Source organism: Dendrobates tinctorius, unplaced genomic scaffold (genome assembly GCF_039654945.1).
Source record: "Dendrobates tinctorius isolate UK_male_01 unplaced genomic scaffold, ASM3965494v1 ptg000204l, whole genome shotgun sequence".
Lineage (NCBI taxonomy): Eukaryota > Metazoa > Chordata > Amphibia > Anura > Dendrobatidae > Dendrobates > Dendrobates tinctorius.
Window position 1 is genome coordinate 716,768 of NW_027361871.1, and position 20,537 is coordinate 737,304.

Sequence of the window (20,537 nt, forward strand, 5' to 3'; positions counted from 1 at the left end):
ATTTATTGTGCAGGAGCGGCTAATGAATACTCCCATCCGCAGCTCCTGCTCTCGCTGTTATTAGCGTCAGCAGGCGTCGGATGATGGGAGCTGTAGTCCTATCAGCTGACGCCAGTGACCAAAGGTAAACTTTATACCTCCGATGACAGCTGAGCGCTCTTGCTGTCTTTTGACAGCGTGGGAACAGCTGGCTCTCTGACTGGCGGGGAGGATTTCTCCGCAGTTCAGAAGCGATGTTTGCAACGCTGTCATGTGCATGACAGTGCGACAAAAATCCGGTGTTTGCGCAGCCGAACCGGAACAGTTACACGGACTTCCTGATGAAGTCCATGCCCGAACAGTAGGTGTTCGGTATGGACGCCGAACTTTACTGTTCGGCTTCGCCCATCTCTAATCTTCTTCTCTTTAGAAGGCCAGGTTCAGACGTGCATTTTTCATAGTCCATATACAGACTGCAATGCTGGAGACCCCCCGGGAGAAGCTAGAGATCCTGCTCAGGATCTGGGGAGGAGGCAGTAAAGCAGAGTTTCTTTTCTTTACTGCGTCTGGGGCCAGGAGTTTTCTGAAAATGGAAAACCCATCTAAAGCATGTACCCAGACATCTATGGCATGTCTGTCCCAATTTACTTTTAGGAGTTAAAAAATAACTATGTGTGCTCGCTTGTCTAGTTTAGTGAATTCCTGTAGAATCTCATGAGACCAGGGCATCCCACAGCTGCGTTCCCATTGAAGTAGATTGGGCCCTGTTCTTGAAACTACTGTAGGCCTCAGAGGCGAGGTCAACATCTATTAGACATTTATGGCATATTCTGTAGATTGAGATATATCTATAGTTAGAATGAGAATGTTAAGACTTGAAGAATAACCGTTACTTTTATAAGTCAGCAGTGCGAGCCTAGATCGTAAACATTGCAATTCTAGTTACTTATGCAATCTGATCAATGAAGCTGCTTCTAATCAGATGGGACTTTACCCTTCTGTTGCCTCATGCAAGAACTAAAGGTGAATTGAGAATAGGTGAGAAACCTTGAACAGTGTTCAAAAGAATGCTCATTGCCAATTATTAGCATGTGTAAACATGACAGCAATCACTTGACAACAGCTTGTTCATTGGGCGATTGGCTCATTTATTCAGGCATCAAAAGAAAAAAATAAACACCATTATCGGCAGCTCATCACCCCATGTACCCAGGGCACGTTCTGCTGCTAAGGGCCCCGTCACACATAGCGACACACCAGCAATCCCGACAACGATATGACCTTGTCAGGATCGCTGGTGTGTCGCTATATGATCGCTGGTGAGCTGCCAAACAGGCAGCTTCACCAGCGATCAGCACCAGCGACACGCGGGTAACAAGCGACGCATGTCGCTTAGTTACCCGCTGTGTATGTTAAAAACCAGCGCGCTGGTGCAGGGAGCTGGTAACCAAGGGAAACATTGGGTTTCTAAGCGCCAGCTCCCTGCACCAGCGCGCTGGTTTCTAAGCGCCGCACGGCGCTTAGAAACCCGATGTTTATCTTGGTTACCAGGCTCCAGCTCGATGGTCTCCCGCTTGTCACACGCAGCGATGTGTGCTGGCCAGCGGGAGACCAACAATCAAAAAAATGTCCAGGCCATCCGAGCACAATCAGTGATACCCGGCCGCTGATAAGTGTCACACACAGCGATCTTGCTGGGGAGATCGCTGTTGCGTCACAAAACTTGTGTCTCAGCAGCGATCTCGCTAGTGAGATCGCTATGTGTGACGGGGGCTTAACACAATGTTGTGCAAACAATGGTTCTATTCCCATCAGTACTTGTCAGCTTGTAATTGCGTGCAGCTCGACATGTACATAGTCTATCAGCACTACTGAAAAGGAACGCTCTCAAGTATATATCCACAGGACAGGGGAGAAATCTCCAATCTCATATCGATATCACTATTTTTCCAAAAGTTGTGAAGTTTTATTTTTGGAGCCACGGATGCTGGATTACCTGTCATTCCTTACAGTCTATGTTCACCTACGATCTGGTCTGGAGATCATCTGTGCACCTCACCTACTATACTGGCGAGTTCACAAAAGTTTTCCCTTTTTTACTTATTCCATGACAAGATTAACATCCTCAAACTGGTGAAAGGTTTTCTTTAGGCTATGTGCACACGTTGCGGATTTTCATGCGGATCCGCAGCGTTTTTGAATTGCATGAAATCCGCAGTGTAGGGCACATCTAATGTTAGTCAATGGGAAAAGAATTACTGTGCCGCAGCATGTCAATTCTTTTTGCGGATCCGCAGCAGCGTTTTCCAGTCTGGCACATAAAAATCTCTCTCACAAGGGACAAAGTTCAACCGAATCCATTCCCAGTAACACCAACCAAATTCGCACAGCAAAAAAAGGCATTAAAATCCGCATCAATTCTGCATGAAAACTGCGGACGTTTTTCCCTGCATTTTCTGCCAAGAGATGCGGATTCTCTGCAGAAAATTCTGCAGGCTAAGCTGCAACGTGTGCAAATACCCTTAACGCCTTAGCGACAGAGCCAGTTTGCAGCTTAATGACGGCGCCAAATTTTACAATTCTGACCACTGTCCCTTTATGAGGTTATAACTCTGGAACGCTTTAATGGATATTCTTATGATCACACCCCTTCTTTGTTCATGTGGATGATGCCTCTCTACATTATCCACAGTCTCCCTGGCATTACGCTCCTGCGCAGGCATACTTCTCTGCCATGACTACGGTAGAGTAAAATACATCAGGGCTCTCTGAACTTTCCAGGCGCCTGCGCACTGCAGTAGTTTGCTCTGCTAACCAGGGCTGTGGAGTCGGAGTCGTGGAATCTGAGCTCATTTTGGTCCGACTCCTAAAATATATAATAAATTGGGTACAGTAGTTCAATGCAGAATGTGCGGAATATTTTTTCATAGGAATTTGGGAAAGTTATGAAATGTCCTATAAATGGCTGTTCTATTCCTGATCTAAGGCTACATTCACACACAGCGTTTTTGCTGCGTTTCTTGAGGATATGTTTTTCAGCTGCAAAAGCAGATGAGATTTTTAAAAAACCGCATCACCTGAAAGGTTTTTGAGCTCATAGACAATGTTTTCAATAGAGCAGATTTCTAATCTGCGTTTGCTATCTATATATCCATTTATCCATATCTGTATCCATATCATATCTGTACCAAAAAGAATGCATGTCAGATAGCACACAGACTAACACTCCTTTTTTTTTTTTAGCACCAGTCAGGGACACCTCATAGCTGCCCAAAAGGACGCCCAGGACAGGCATTGCTCGTCTTCAGTAACATATCAACATCAATTGATAGTTGGAATAAATAGACTGCATTCACCACATCTTAAGGTGCAGTGTTATGAATGGGTCACCGAGGAGAAAAAAAAAGCAAAACAAGCTAAGTCACAGAAAACCAGAGAGGTTGGTAACTATGCAGATTGCAGATTCCTGATCCTACCACACAACTAGCAGTAGCCGTGGAGCGTGCCTACGATGTTTCTAGATGCCTCGTCACGGCCGGAGGACTAAATAAGCCTAAAGCATGAAAAGGGGAAAACTAACTTCCCCAGAGCAGACCCCAAAGGAATAGACAGCCCCCACACATGTATTGACGGTGAAACAAGATGAAAACACAAACACAGGCAGGAAAATAGGCTGAGCAAATGATGGGGCCCAAACTAACTAGAGAGGAGAGGAAAGGAAAGACACTCTCTGCAATCTGCCCAAAACCCTACAAAATAATGTCCAACACTTCTGATAGCAAAATTAACCCTGAAGTCACGAGACTTCTCCCACTATATCAGCACTCTGAAATATTCTGAGACAGAGCAAAAAGAGACCGAACTAGTAAGGGACAAAAAGCCAATTGGCAAAATACTGATAAATAAGAGTGGAAATTCAGCACAGCCCCCAGCCGGGGCTGGCTGACCACACAAAAAACTGAATAGACCAACAAAATCAAGTGTGAACATTAGCAGAAAAACTTAGCTTTAGATGACTGGAACAGAGCTGAAAACCAAGAGCTGACAAGCCAGAAGGAATCACCAGCAACTGAATAGGGCGTTGGCTGTCTTAAATCCAATCTGAGAATCCTGAGGTCCAATCGTCATCCTCATTCTCAGGTGGCAGATCTCCACCGATCAAGCCAGCCCCATCACCTCCCGTCACCACCAGAGGGAGTCTGGAAGGGGACCTCACAACTGGTGAACCAGAGAATGAACTCGCAACACAGAGATGCCTGAGTAGACTGCACAAGCCACTGAGAGCTGTGGAGCTCACTGCCTGTCTCCATCGCTACAGGCAATAACAGTCACTGGGAGCAGCGACAGAGGCTCAGTGCTGGACCAGGGGAGAGGGAATAAAGCACAGATATTATACGATAAACTACAGCAGGTGCCCGGGGGGGGGGGGGGGGGGTCTGAAACCGGAATATAAAAAAAACAAAAAACATTTCATTAGACGTGAATAGCAAAGAAAAAGAAAGGCAACATTGCTGGACTAGGAAGTAAAAAAAAGGTTAGACGTGTCAAAGATAGCACAACATTTACATATAACATATATATATTGCTTTGGAAAGAAAACAGACACTGACACATCTGTGAGAAGCGTCCGTCTGTGGGATGAGTCCAGTAGACATAGCAAGAGCGTCCATGATGTGCAGGATCCCATCACCACACAGCCGGGTCCATGTTGTCAGGACCGTACATGGTGTGCAGAATCCCATCACCTCACAGCCAGGTCAGAGCTACAGCAGGAGCGTCCATAGTGTGCAGGATCCCATCTCCTCACAGCTAGATCAGCACCACAGCAGCAGCGCCACAGCAAGAGCGTCCATGGTGTGAAGGATCCCATCAACTCACAGCTGGGTCAGTGCCACAGCAGGAACATCCGTGGAGTGTAGGATCCCTTCACCTCACAGCCGGTCAGCTCCACAGCAGCAGCATCCGCAGAGTGCAGGATCCCATCATCTCACAGCAGGGTCAGCACCACAGCAGCAGCGTCCACAGTGTGCAGGAACCCATCACCTCACAGCAGGGTCAGCGCCACAGCAGCAGCATCCACAGGGAGCAGGATCCCATCACCTCACAGCCAGTCAGCGCCACAGCAGCAGCGTCCACAGTGTGCAGGAACCCATCACCTCACAGCAGGGTCAGCGCTAGAGCAGCAGCATCCACAGGGAGCAGGATCCCATCACCTCACAGCCGGTCAGCGCCACAGCAGCAGCATCCACAGAGTGTAGGATCCCTTCACCTCACAGCCGGTCAGCTCCACAGCAGCAGCATCCACAGAGTGCAGGATCCCATCACCTCACAGCACGGTCAGCGCCACAGCAGCAGCATCCACAGGGAGCAGGATCCCATCACCTCACAGCCGGTCAGCGCCACAGCAGCAGCATCCACAGAGTGCAGGACCCCATCACCTCACCGCCGGTCAGCTCCACAGCAGCAGCATCCACAGAGTGTAGGATCCCTTCACCTCACAGCCGGTCAGCGATACAGCAGCAGCATCCACAGAGTGCAGGATCCCATGACCTCACAGCAGGGTCAACGCCGCAGCATCCGCAGAGTGCAGGATCCCATGACCTCACAGCAGGGTCAACGCCGCAGCATCCGCAGAGTGCAGGATCCCATGACCTCACAGCAGGGTCAGCGCCACAGCAGCAGCGTCCATAGTGTGCAGGACCCCATCACCTCACAGCCGGTCAGCGATACAGCATCCACAGAGTGCAGGATCCCATGACCTCACAGCAGGGTCAGCGCCGCAGCATCCGCAGTGTGCAGGACCCCATCACCTCACAGCAGGGTCAGCGCCACAGCAGCAGCATCCACAGAGTGCAGGACCCCATCACCTCACCGCCGGTCAGCGCCACAGCAGCAGCATCCACAGGGTGCAGGACCCCATCACCTCACCGCCGGTCAGCGCCACAGCAGCAGCATCCACAGGGTGCAGGACCCCATCACCTCACCGCCGGTCAGCGCCACAGCAGCAGCATCCACAGAGTGCAGGACCCCATCACCTCACCGCCGGTCAGCGCCACAGCAGCAGCATCCACAGGGTGCAGGACCCCATCACCTCACCGCCGGTCAGCGCCACAGCAGCAGCATCCACAGGGTGCAGGACCCCATCACCTCACCGCCGGTCAGCGCCACAGCAGCAGCATCCACAGGGTGCAGGACCCCATCACCTCACCGCCGGTCAGCGCCACAGCAGCAGCATCCACAGAGTGCAGGACCCCATCACCTCACCGCCGGTCAGCGCCACAGCAGCAGCATCCACAGGGAGCAGGACCCCATCACCTCACAGCCGGTCAGCGCCACAGCAGCAGCATCCACAGGGTGCAGGACCCCATCACCTCACCGCCGGTCAGCGCCACAGCAGCAGCATCCACAGGGTGCAGGACCCCATCACCTCACCGCCGGTCAGCGCCACAGCAGCAGCATCCACAGAGTGCAGGACCCCATCACCTCACCGCCGGTCAGCGCCACAGCAGCAGCATCCACAGGGTGCAGGACCCCATCACCTCACCGCCGGTCAGCGCCACAGCAGCAGCATCCACAGGGTGCAGGACCCCATCACCTCACCGCCGGTCAGCGCCACAGCAGCAGCATCCACAGGGAGCAGGATCCCATCACCTCACAGCCGGTCAGCGCCACAGCAGCAGCATCCACAGAGTGCAGGACCCCATCACCTCACCGCCGGTCAGCGCCACAGCAGCAGCATCCACAGGGTGCAGGACCCCATCACCTCACCGCCGGTCAGCGCCACAGCAGCAGCATCCACAGGGTGCAGGACCCCATCACCTCACCGCCGGTCAGCGCCACAGCAGCAGCATCCACAGGGTGCAGGACCCCATCACCTCACCGCCGGTCAGCGCCACAGCAGCAGCATCCACAGAGTGCAGGACCCCATCACCTCCCCGCCGGTCAGCGCCACAGCAGCAGCATCCACAGGGAGCAGGATCCCATCACCTCACAGCCGGTCAGCGCCACAGCAGCAGCATCCACAGGGTGCAGGACCCCATCACCTCACCGCCGGTCAGCGCCACAGCAGCAGCATCCACAGGGTGCAGGACCCCATCACCTCACCGCCGGTCAGCGCCACAGCAGCAGCATCCACAGGGTGCAGGACCCCATCACCTCACCGCCGGTCAGCGCCACAGCAGCAGCATCCACAGAGTGCAGGACCCCATCACCTCCCCGCCGGTCAGCGCCACAGCAGCAGCATCCACAGGGAGCAGGATCCCATCACCTCACCGCCGGTCAGCGCCACAGCAGCAGCATCCACAGGGTGCAGGACCCCATCACCTCACCGCCGGTCAGCGCCACAGCAGCAGCATCCACAGGGAGCAGGACCCCATCACCTCACCGCCGGTCAGCGCCACAGCACTGCACTATAGAGATGACCTTAGTGACAGTGTAGCCGGTGACGAGACACATCCAGAGGCGGCTCTGCAGGGAACGTTGTGGCTGCTGCCAGCATTAGGGGGGAGCCCGGTGTCCTGTGACCAGGAGCGGTCTCCACTCTGCACAACAGAAACTTCCCCGGGACGTGACTGTGACATGCTGGAATACACGAGGCCACGACACGCACCAGCTGTCTGCACCAGTTGATTACGCAGTGACTGCAATGCTCCTGTCCCCGCGGAATTTAACCCCTCCACTCCCACAGCAGTCAGCCACGGAGCTTTGGCCATTTTGGGATCTGGGCGACGCACGTTACCTATGTCCTTACCGAGTGTGATCTGCACCGTCAGGTGGGGCACCGGTGACCGGCTCGTCTGGTGATCAGCACCGGTTTCTGACGAAGCTTGTATCGGAATATTCCTCACAGAGGTTCTAAAACATTGGCCACTATTCCCGTGGAACACAGAGAACGGAAGAATCGACGCGACTGATTGACGTAGGGTTCAGCCACTGAGGCTGCGGGGACGTCCTAGTGACGTCATAGGGGCGGGTCTTCCGCTCTCGTGTTACAGATACAGACCTCAGTGGATAGATGGGGAAGTTGCGTTATTTGGCGAGGACAGTACAACAGGTACATGTGACGTGGGCTGCTGCTAACAGCTGTGCACCCTGAGCGTTATGTGAGAGGCAGGAGGTGCACTAGATGATTACTTACCAGTGCTGTCAATGGGAGCTGCCCACAACTGCGTCTGTGCTGTATATGACTGTACCCATGGACCCCCTCATGCCCGCCCCGGTGCGCGTGGGCCCCCTCGTGCCCATCCAGGTGCGCGTGGGCCCCCTCGTGCCCGCCCCGGTGCGCGTGGGCCCCCGCGTGGGCCCCCTCGTGCCCGCCCCGGTGCGCGTGGGCCCCCTCGTGCCCGCCCCGGTGCGCGTGGGCCCCCTCGTGCCCGCCCCGGTGCGCGTGGGCCCCCTCGTGCCCGTCCCGGTGCGCGTGGGCCCCCTCGTGCCCGTCCCGATGCGCGTGGGCCCCCTCGTGCCCGCCCCGGTGCGCGTGGGCCCCCTAATGCCCGCCCCGGTGCGCGTGGGCCCCCTAATGCCCGCCCCAGTGCGCGTGGGCCGCCCCATGCCCATCCTGGTGTCCTACTTACCTTCCCTGCACTCCCTCGCAGCGTCTTGCTCTGATGCCAGCTGCTGATCTGCCTTTGATGACAGGAACGTCATGCGCAGCTTACAAGCAGAGGACAGCTACATGAATACTAACTTCTCCCAAGCTGGAAAAGTGAAAATAAGGTTTTATCTTTCTTAGGTGAAAAATCTCTGGGCAGATATATTGTGTAAAAAATAATTTTTTTTTTCCCATCCCGATTGTATAATTTTATCTGTTAAAGTAAGAATAACAACTAAACAGCTCAAAATGTACAAAAATACATTTGACATCTCAAAAAAAAATCAGTGACTAAAATAGCCTCCGTCCATTCAAGAACAGGCAAGCTCCATCCATGGAGTCTGTCTGCTTCTTAGTCAGTTGACAATAAACCTTTTGGCCAGCACCAGCCACTGTTCAGAAAGGTGAATGGTTTCCTTCGCCGTAAATCTGCAGTGTAGTAAATAGCCCACAAGCGAGCTCGTCACTCCTCGTGATTCACTTGAGCATCAGTGCGCTTGAGATGCTCATTACTCAGCGAGTATTTTTGAATGCACAAGCTCGAGGCCCCGCGTGTTTTGGTGCTTGTTAGACAGCCAATAAACATGCATGGATTGCCTGCTCGGGAATTTATCTGCAGGTGTATTGATGATTTTGACTACATGGGTGTTTTCCAGAAACAAGCAATAGCGGATGTTGCTGAGTGATAATTGCAAACTACAGTGGTAATGACCAGTACGCTGTAGTGACCAGTATATTGTGTCCAGATCATGCTTCTGGAGACATGCTCCCATAATTTAGGTGGACTCTCATCGCTACAGAAATGCCAAACATGTGGAACCTAACTGCGGTTTAGGCACACTTTGAGGTTCAGAAAAGGGGGGTGGGGCAGTTGGATTTCTTTTTGGTCGGGCGAGGAGCCATTTTTCTTTTCCAGAGCTTTTATACTACCAATAACATGGAAGTCTTCTATATTTCCATTGACAGATGATGGACCTGAGTGGGAACTTTTTTTTTTGTGGCTTGTTTTGAAGCTTTTATTGGGAACATTTTACATAACGTTTGGGATCACATCCAGCGCTCTACGCTGAGCACTTACTTTGGGGTTTCCATCTAAATCTCCGAGTTATGGGATTCAGATGAAACCCCCGAGGGATCCATTCACTATAATGGGGCAGCAGAGTAAGGCTATGTGCACACGTAATGGAACTCTCGCGGAAATTACCGCGAGAATTCCGGAATTCCATTCCGCAGGAAAATCGCATTTTAAATTCCCGCGATTTTCCCACGGAAAAACTAGCATTTTGCAAGCGTAATTAGCTTGCAAAATGCTAGCTTTCTCCAAGCGATCTGTAGCATCGCTTGGAGAACTGATTGACAGGTTGGTCACACTCGTCAAACACAGTGTTTGACGAGTGTGACCAACTTTTTACTACTGAGGCCGCCTATGCGGCATCAGTAGTAAAAGATAGAATGTAAAAAAAAAAAAATAAAAAATACTGTTATTCTTACCTTCAGACGTCTCGCGCAGCCGTTCCCAGTAATCCTTTGCGAAAATGCCCGTGATGACGTCCGTTCTGGCGGGATCGCGACGTCTCGTGGTAATTCGCGATGACCGCGAGACTTCGCGATCCCGCAAGAACGGAAGCCATCGCGGGAATTTTCGCAAAGGATTACTGGGAACGAGAGCGTGGAGAGAGGCGGGAAGGCTGCACGGGACGCCGGAAGGTAAGAATAACAAAATTTTTAAATTCTATTTTTTACAGGGATATGGTACCCAAAGCCCGGAGGACAGTCTCCTCTCCTCCGGGCCGTGGGTACCATCCGCAATTGTTCTGCTTACTTTCCGCATGTTGTGCACAGCCACATGCGGGAAGTAAGCGGAACAATACATTCCTATGGGTGCGGGATCACCGCGATTCCGCAAAATAATGAGCATGCTGCGTTTTTTACCGTGAAGCGATTCTGCCGCGGTAAAAACCGCAGCATTAGCACAGCATTGCAGAATCCCATAGGAATGCATGGGATGCTTATTTTTCGCGTTTTCGCTGCAAAATCGCGCGGTTAAAACCGCCGCGGAAACGCGAAAAAAACGCCACGTGTGAACTCAGCCTAACTCTGCACTCCGTCTAGCCTCTGTTCAGAAGTGCACAAAACTGTGTTAGATCACAATTTTATATTTGACTAAAAGACTGACACCGCCGGATCACAGGTCAGAAGGCATCCACAGTGCCTCCATCTGCCTCATTTTAGGGAATCTTCCTCCAGAGGTTTCATATGAATAATGTATTTCAGAAATTTACATGGAAACCCCAGTGTAAGGACTCACCGTAGAGTGCAGGATAAATGAGCTGCAAAACGAAAAAATCAACAGCAGGTGAAGAATTGGTTTTATTTGTTTTTGTAGCGTTCCGCATACAGTATAAGTGATTAGATGACTTAATTATTTGTGTTGTGATTACAGCAATACCAGATTTATATCGGATTTTTATGTTTGACTGCTGTCACATACTAAACAACGCTTTTTTTGCAAAAACTATTTTTTGCGTTGATATTTTGAGAGCTATAATTTTTCGATGTTTCGTCTGACAGTCGTGTGAGGGCTTGGTTTTGCAGGACAAGTTATCGTTTTTATTGGTACCATTTTCGGTCACATAACAGTTTTTGATTGTTTTGTATTCCGATGAATGAACAGCTGTTCAGGAATTGTTTTTTGTATTTTTTTTATGCCGTTCCACATGTGGTAAAAGTGAAGGCAGCTTTATTCTATAGCTCAGTATAATTACAGCGATGCCATATTCATATAGTTTTTTAATCTTTTGGTTCCTTTACATAATAAAAACTATTACCGTATGTAGAAAAAAACATTATTTTCTGAGAGCTATAGCTTGTTTATTTTTCCACTGATTGAGCTATATGGTGGTTTGTTTTTTGCGGGACAAGGTGACTTTTTTCACAGATATCATTTTTCGTTACATTTGTCTTTTTGAGGGTTTTATTCCACTTTTTGTTTGGCGGTATGATGAAAAATCATCGTTTTGGCTGTTTTTTTATTTTTATTTTTTACTGTGTTCACTTAAAGGGAACCTGTCACTCCCTCCAGGCGTTTTTAAGTAAAAGAGCCACCTTGTGCAGCACTAATGCGGCATTCTGTCACGGTGGCTCTTTTATTTAGCGTCCCTTCCACCGCCGAAATAAGCGTTTTTAAAATTGGTCAGACATACCTGATATTAGACAGGGGGGCAGGTCTTTCCCCCTCTGACAGATGCCTCACATACGTCAGTCATGTCCTGCTTTTGAATTTGGGGCCGCCTCCTCAGCTTAATTTCTTTTCCTCGCTGTAATATTCTGACGTCACCACAAGTCTTGCTGTACCACTGCTCTGCTGAGCTCCGCCCCTACTGGTCACATGGTGCTGACGTCATCACAGGTCCTGCTGCACCACTGCTCTGCTGAGCTCCGCCCCTACTGGTTACATGGTGCTGACGTCATCACAGGTCCTGCTGCACCACTGCTTTCGTGAGCTCCGCCCCTACTGGTCACATGGTGCTGACGTCATCACAGGTCCTGCTGCACCACTGCTCTCGTGAGCTCCGCCCCTACTGGTCACATGGTGCTGACGTGATCACAGGTCCTGCTGCACCACTGCTTTCGTGAGCTCTGCCCCTACTGGTCACATGGTGCTGACGTCATCACAGGTCCTGCTGCAACACTGCTCTGCTGAGCTCCGCCCCTACTGGTTACATGGTGCTGACATCATCACAGGTCCTGCTGCACCACTGCTTTCGTGAGCTCTGCCCCTACTGGTCACATGGTGCTGACGTCATCACAGGTCCTGCTGCACCACTGCTCTGCTGAGCTCCGCCCCTACTGGTTACATGGTGCAGACATCATCACAGGTCCTGCTGCACCACTGCTCTGCTGAGCTCTGCCCCTCTGCTCTGCTGAGCTCTGCCCCTACTGGTCACATGGTGCTGACGTCATCACAGGTCCTACTGCACCACTGCTCTGCTGAGCTCCGTCCCTACTGGTTACATGGTGCTGACGTCATCACAGGTCCGGTTGCACCACTGCTCTGCTGAGCTCCGCCCCTACTGGTCACATGGTGCTGACGTCATCACAGGCCCTGCTGCACCACTGCTCTGCTGAGCTCCGTCCCTACTGGTTACATGGTGCAGACATCATCACAGGTCCTGCTGCACCACTGCTCTGCTGAGCTCCGTCCCTACTGGTCACATGGTGCTGACGTCATCACAGGTCCTGCTGCACCACTGAAAGAATATTACAGCGCAGGCGCGAGAAAAAGAAATGAACGCTGAGGAGGCGGCGCCAAATTCAAAAGCTGGACATGACTGACGTATGTGAGGCGTCTGTCAGATGGGCAAAGCCCTGCCCCCCTGTCAAATATCAGCTATGTCTGACCAGTTTTAAAAACGCTTATTTCGGCGGTGGAAGGGACGCTAAATAAAAGAGCCACCTTGACAGAATGCCGCATTAGTGCTGCACAAGGTGGCTCTTTTACTTAAAACCGCCTGGAGGGGTGACAGGTTCCCTTTAATTATTTATTGTTCAGGAGTTCACCTCTCTCTTGCCTCCTGGTTTTCTGCTTACCAGGAAACAGGGCACTCTTCATGATCAATTGTTTGGACCAGTAGCCTTACCGGTGATCATACTCTGATGCTGCAAGCATAGATTCAAAAGCTGGTTGGATCCAGTGATCTGCCCAGCTTCAGTATTGCTTATTAGCTCTCTAGCAGAGAGCTTGTAAGCACTGCACTGATTGTGCTAAATGTTACTAACCTTAGACAGTAGGAGTGACAGTAGCCTAGGCAACAAGTAGTAATTACCATTTAAAATATGTCTGGTTTTGAGAACAGGTAAGACTTCTCATAACATGTAAATTTCAAAATTGCAGTTTTTTAAGTCTTTAATCTGCTATGTTATTTTTCAGTGTATATTTGGTTAACTGTATGTTTTTTGCTTTTTAGTTCTTTTGCGCAATATGCACCAGTTGTCTTCATCCACAGTCTGTCTGCTATCTAGCTCCCAAGTGATAACTGCAGTAGTCAGTGTCGTAAAAGAACTTGTAGAGAATTCATTAGATGCACTTGCTACAAATGTTGAGGTGAAACTGGTATGTTGTTTTCTTTTTGTTTTGTACTTGCATGAAAAGAGTTAATATTCTGATGTTTATACCTTCACACTGAAGAAATCTACAGTATCTCATAATGGCCACCCTATGTGCCAGACCATTGCCCTTTATCTTTACTTGGGTCCATTAGTGGGAATCTGTCAACATGCTTTCGCACCCCAAACTGTTTATATGTGCATGTAGCACTTTCAAAAACAAGTCCAGCAATACCTTTACATGGCCAGTCTGCTCCTCCCTTACTGATAAACCAGCATTTGTATTGATATGCAAATTAGGCTGAAGCCTTTGTCACTCCAGCTCTACTACAGGAGGAGGGAGTGCTGGGTGTGGAATAGAGGTGGACCGAGGGAGGCTTCAGACCTACAGCCTCATTTGCATATCAATTCATTTCTCTGGAATGGACTGGCCATGTAAAGGGACTGCTGGACTTACCTTTGAAAGAGCTATATGTGAATATAAATAGTTTGCTGGTGATATCCTGCTGACAAATTCCTGTTATGAATGAGTCACCGTAGGAGGCAAAAACAAAAATACTAGCTAAGTCCAGAAAACCAGAGAAGTTGGCAGCTATCGGATTGCAGACCCCTGAACCTAACAACAACAACTAGCAGTAGCCGTGGGGGGTTCCTACGGTGCCCTAGACCCCTCGATCACAGCCGGAGAACTACATAGCCTAAAGACAGAAAGGGAAATCAAATCTGCCCCAGAGCAGACCCCAAAGCAATAGGCAGCCCCCAACATATAATGACGGTGAAGCAAGATGAATAAACACTCACACAGATAGAAAGATAGGCTGAGCAAATGATGGGGCCCAAGCTAACTAAATAGGACAGAATAGAAAAGCTGCTGTCTGCAATCCGCCAAAACCCTCTCAAAAACAAGAGCCAACAGACTGATAGGGAAAAAAGCCCTGAAGACGCTAGGCTTCAAAAAGACTATATCAGTACTCAGGTATTATCTGAAGACAGAGCAAAAAGGAATTCAGCTCACCTAGCAGGGAAAGGCAGAAATCCAGAAAAACAAGGCAAAACAAAACCAAAACACAAATGCAAAAGGTAGAGCAGAAAACTTAGCTTTTGAGGAGCAGGAATCAGACTGGTCTCCAAGAATCCCTCAGAGTAATCACCTGCAAGGCAGAAGGGCGTCTGCTGCCTTATATCCAGTCAGCAATCCCAGTCACCCAGTCATCATCATTCTGCTCAGGTGCTTTGTAATCAGCCTCACTACCTTCCTTCACCAGAAGAGGGAGTTCATCAGACCTCAATGGTGAAGGGGAAAATGAACTCCCAACAGTACCTCCCCCTTGAGGAGGGGTCACCGAACCCTCATCCACGCCACCAGGGCGATCAGGGTGAGCCTGATGAAAGGCACGCACCAATCTTTTGGCATGAATATCAGAGGCAGAGACCCAGGAATTATCCTCCTGACCATAACCCTTCCACTTAACCAAATACTGGAGTCTCCGTCTAGCCAGATGGGAATCCAGTATCTTCTCTACCTCATATTCCATGTTACCTTCAATTAATACAGGGTCCGGAGGTGCCACCCCAGGAACAACTGGTTCAACAAACCTCTTCAACAAGGACTCATGAAACACATTATGAATTTTAAATGTGACAGGAAGAGCCAAACGAAAAGAGACCGGATTAATAATCTCCAAAATCTTGTAAGGTCCAATAAATCTAGGCTTAAACTTAGGAGAAGTCACCTTCATAGCGATATTTTTTGATGATAACCAAACCATATCACCAACCTTAAACTGGGGACCAATGGTCCTATGTCGGTTGGAAAACCGCTGGGCCTTTTCCTGGGAGAGAGATAACTTATCCACCACTTGGGCCCAGATCTGGTTCATTCTCTCCACCACAGTGTCAACACCTGGGCAGGCAGAAGGCTCCACCTGCCCTGAAGAAAATCGAGGATGAAACTCAAAGTTACAAAAAAAAGGTGACATCAAAGTGGCAGAACTAGCTCTATTATTTAAAGCAAATTTGGCCAAGGGCAAAAATGAAACCCAATTATCCTGATCAGCGGAAATAAAACATCTCAAATATGACTCCAAGGTCTGGTTTGTTCTCTCCGTCTGCCCATTGGTCTGAGGGTGAAAAGCAGAGGAGAAGGACAACTGAATTCCCAGCTTGGAACAGAAAGTCCTCCAAAATCTAGACACAAACTGAACTCCTCTGTCAGATACAATGGTCTCAGGAATCCCGTGCAAGCGAACCACCTGTTGCAAAAACAGGGGCACCAACTCAGAGGAAGATGGCAACTTAGGGAGTGGTACAAGATGAACCATCTTAGAGAACCTATCACAAATCACCCAAATAACAGTCATTCTCTGAGAGACAGGCATATCAGAGATGAAATCCATTGAAATATGGGTCCATGGCCTCCTGGGGACCGGCAAAGGCATCAACAACCCACTAGAGCGAAAACAAGGTTTAGACCGGGAGCAAGTCCCACAGGACTGCACAAAATTCCTGACATCACGAGACAAGGCGGGCCACCAAAAAGACCGACTCACCAGATCTCTAGTACCAAAAATACCTGGATGACCAGCCAATGCAGAGCAATGAACTTCAGACATCACTCTCTTCTTCCACTGGTCAGGAACATACAACTTTCCACTGGGACAAAGCTCAGGTTTGTCCTCCTGGAACTCTTCCAGAGCACGTCTCAAATCGGGCGAGATGGCAGAAACAACTACCCCTTCGCCTAAGATAGTAGCAGGCTTGGTCACCACAGGAGAATCAGCAAAGAAGCTCCTAGAGAGGGCGTCTGCCTTGACATTCTTAGTGCCAGGAAGAAAAGAGACCACAAAATCAAAACGTGTAAAAAACAAGGCCCACCTAGCCTGTCTAGGGTTCAAGCGTTTGGCCGACTCCAGGTAAATCAAATTCTTGTGGTCAGTGAGGACCACGACTTGGTGTTTAGCTCCCTCCAACCAATGTCTCCACTCCTCAAATTCCCATTTCATGGCTAACAGTTCCCGATTCCTCACATCATAGTTACGTTCAGATGGAGAGAACTTTCGGGAAAAAAGCACAGGGATTCATTTTAGATGTTACAGGATCCTTTTGGGACAAAACAGCTCCTGCACCAATCTCAGAAGCGTCCACCTCTACCTGGAACGGGAGTGAGACATCAGGTTGCCGCAAAACCGGGGCACAAGTGAATCTTCGCTTCAGCTCCTGAAAGGAAGAAACAGCCTCCGGAGACCAATTCAACACATCAGCACCCTTTTTAGTCAGATCAGTCAATGGCTTGGCAATACTAGAAAATTTTGCTATAAATTTCCGATAAAAATTAGCAAAACCCAAAAACTTCTGGAGGGCCTTCAAAGAAGTGGGCTGAACCCAATCATAAATGGCCTGTACCTTGGCCGGGTCCATTTCAGTAGTTGACGGAGACAAAATAAATCCCAAAAATGAAATCCTCTGTACCCCAAAAAGGCATTTTGATCCTTTGACATACAGGGAATTCTCCCTCAAGATCCGGAACACAGTCCGAACATGTTCCACATGAGAATCCCAGTCCTTGGAGAAAATCAAAATATCATCCAGATAGATAATCAAAAATTTATCCACAAAGTCTCGGAAAATGTCGTTCATGAAGCACTGGAAGACAGAAGGAGCATTAGTGAGCCCAAAAGGCATCATCAGGTACTCAAAATGTCCCTCCGGAGTATTAAACGCCGTCTTCCATTGATCCCCATGCTTAATGCGGATAAGATTATACACCCCACTGAGGTCAAGCTTGGTAAACCAGCAAGCACCTTTAACTCTGGAGAATAGATCCGAAATCAGGGGTAATGGATACTGATATTTAATAGTAATTTTGTTGAGGGCACGATAATCAATACAAGGCCTTAATGAACCATCCTTTTTGGCCACGAAAAAAAAACCTGGCACCTAAGGGTGAAGAGGATGGTTTAATATGACCCTTCTCCAACGCCTCCTTAATAGAGGATCGCATAGCCTCGTGCTCGGGTACAGATAAATTGAAGAGCCGACCCTTAGGAAATTTACACCCCGGGCTCAGTTCAATTGCACAGTCATAACTCCTATGAGGAGGCAAAGACGCAGACTCATTCTCACTAAATACATCATAAAAGTCCGCCAAATAGTCAGGAACATCATGCGACTGAGGAGAGGTGGAAAAAACCGGAGCCTCACTAAGGGCACACCGACAACCCCAACTCACCACAGACACAGATTTCCAATCCAAAACTGGATTATGAATTTGCAACCAGGGAAACCCCAGAACAATGGTATCATGCAAATTATGCAACACCAAAAATCTGCAATTTTCTTAATGGTCTGGAGCGAGCCGCATTACCACCTGGGTCCAAAACTGAGGTTTATTTTTCGCCAAAGGAGTAGCATCAATCCCCCTCAAGGGGATAGGCGTCCGCAGAGGTGGCGGAAAATGTGGACAGGGAGCAGATCAGAGTAATTGCCAGAAGAAACTTAGCTTGAACACCACCCACAGAAAACATGTGTGCAAAGCGTTTCTCTCGTTTAGGACAGACAGAAATAACATGCGAGGCATCTCCACAAAAATAAAACAGCTTATTACGCCTTCTGAACTCCTGACCTTGCTCCCTGGACAAAACTCTATCACATTGCATAGGTTAAGACACTTGTTCAACAGGTGGCAACACCTCTCGTACAGTCCTGCGTTCACGTAAACGCTGATCAACCTGAATGGCTAATGACATAGAATCGTCAAGACCAGAGGGAACAGGAAATCCCACCATAGTATCTTTTACGGCTTCTGACAAACCCTTCCGAAAGAGAGCTGCCAAGGCATTATCATACCAGGTAGTAAGGACCGCCCACTTTTGGAATTTTTGACAGTACAATTCTGCAGAATCTCGACCTTGGCTCAATGCCAACAGGGTCTTTTCAGCCTGATCAATAGCATTAGGTTCGTCATGCAACAACACCAAGGCTTGAAAAAATGCGTTCACATTAGTCAGAATAGGATCATCTGGTTTCAAAGAAAACGCCCAATCCTGGGGATTGCCACGCAGCAAAGAGATGACAATTTTAACCTGCTGCGCGGAGCTCCCTGACGAGTTAGGCTTCAAGGAAAAAAATAATTTACCATTTTTGAAATTCAAAAATTTAGACCGATCCCCCAAAAACACATCATCATGATCATGATCTTTGGTTCAGCAGCATGTGAATGAGCAAGGTAGGCGGAAATTCCCCGCACTTCCGCAGCGAGCTGCTCCACACGATCAGACAATTGCTTTATCTCCATTGAGAGAAAAAAAAAATTCCCCCTACGGCCTCAGAGATATAGAGGAAAAAATATACACACTTTTTTTTTTTAACAATTCTTTCCTGCTATTGAGTAGCCTAGGATCTGCGGTTGGGCGGGTGATTCTGTTATGAATGAGTCACCGTAGAAGGCAAAAACAGAAATACTAGCTAAGTCCAGAAAGCCAGAGAAGTTGGCAGCTATCGGATTGCAGACCCCTGAACCTAACAACAACAACTAGCAGTAGCCGTGGGGGGTTCCTACGGTGCCCTAGACCCCTCGATCACAGCCGGAGAACTACATAGCCTAAAGACAGAAAGGGAAATCTAAACTGCCCCAGAGCAGACTCCAAAGCAATAGGCAGCCCCCAACATATAATGACGTTGAAGCAAGATGAAAAAACACTCACACAGATAGAAAGATAGGCTGAGCAAATGATGGGGCCCAAGCTAGCTAAATAGGACAGAATAGAAAAGCTGCTGTCTGCAATCCGCCAAAACCCTCTCAAAAACAAGAGCCAACAGACTGATAGGGAAAAAAGCCCTGAAGACGCTAGGCTTCAAAAAGACTATATCAGTACTCAGGTATTGTCTGAAGACAGAGCAAAAAGGAATTCAGCTCACCCAGCAGGGAAAGGCAGAAATCCAGAAAAACAAGGCAAAACAAAACCAAAACACAAATGCAAAAGGTAGAGCAGAAAACTTAGCTTTTGAGGAGCAGGAATCAGACTGGTCTCCAAGAATCCCTCAGAGTAATCACCCGCAAGGCAGAAGGGCGTCGGCTGCCTTATATCCAGTCAGCAAACCCAGTCATCATCATTCTGCTCAGGTGCTTTGTAATCAGCCTCACTACCTTCCTTCACCAGAAGAGGGAGTTCATCAGACCTCAATGGTGAAGGGGAAAATGAACTCACAACAAATTCCCTTTAATTGCTTCTAGACCACCCATAGACATTAACGCCTTGGCAATCTGGTTCCTTCTCTGCATTGACGTTGTAAAACGTCACTGCATAGGAGCACAGCTGCATATGATCGGAAGTGGTGATCCAACTGTTACAGACACAGAAGTCTCCATAGAGAAGGCACACATGGTATGTTACTACCCATGCCTTCTCCATCACTGTATGCACAGCGCTAAAGAAGTGCTGTGTGCACAGTAATAGGAGGCGCTGATAGTGCATCCTCCTCCATACACAGCGGCCACATGATTGCTGTGTATAGTGAGGGAGCAGGACCTTCTGCATCATAGGAGACCCAGACGGCTCTTCTATTCAGCTAGGAGACTGCTCTTGTATGCAAAGAGACCCTGAATCGATCCATGTATCTCTTAGTTTACTGGATGCAATGGTTTTGACACAGAGTTTTTAGATTTAGCCATGTAGCAGAGCTTGGAAAGCTGCCCCCACCCACACCAGACTCTCTGTGTACATACTCTATGGACATTGGGCTTCTTGTCCCAGGATCGGCGGAGTTGATCTAGCATACATGCGCTGCTGTTGTCTAAACCATGATAATCACCAGTTTATAAAACCTTCATTGTAAGTAAGCAACACACAGCTTAACATGTGAC

General features: G+C 49.0%; 2 protein-coding genes across 8 annotated transcripts in view; one reads left to right on the plus strand and one right to left on the minus strand.

Annotated features, from left to right (window-relative positions):
• Positions 1-7,886, minus strand: part of LOC141057368 (ORM1-like protein 1) — a 122,275-nt gene extending 114,389 nt beyond the window's left edge. Inside the window, exon 1 of one of the 3 annotated variants that reach the window (XR_012222034.1) lies at positions 7,730-7,886. The gene's annotated coding sequence lies outside the window, so the exon portion shown is untranslated. Of the gene's footprint in view, positions 1-7,588; positions 7,608-7,729 lie in introns of those variants that run through there. The other 2 variants (XM_073553960.1, XM_073553961.1) reach the window with 2 other exon arrangements.
• A 66-nt stretch (positions 7,887-7,952) lies between these two features.
• LOC141057367 (PMS1 protein homolog 1-like) overlaps positions 7,953-20,537 on the plus strand; it is a 330,907-nt gene continuing 318,322 nt past the window's right edge. For all 5 annotated transcript variants that reach the window (XR_012222033.1, XM_073553954.1, XM_073553956.1 and 2 more), the window contains exons 1-2: positions 7,953-8,032; positions 13,537-13,682. Coding sequence is in view for 4 of the 5 variants with exons in the window: in XM_073553954.1 (XP_073410055.1) it covers positions 13,551-13,682 (132 nt within the window). In the remaining variant the exon portion in view is untranslated. The remainder of the gene's footprint in view (positions 8,033-13,536; positions 13,683-20,537) is intronic.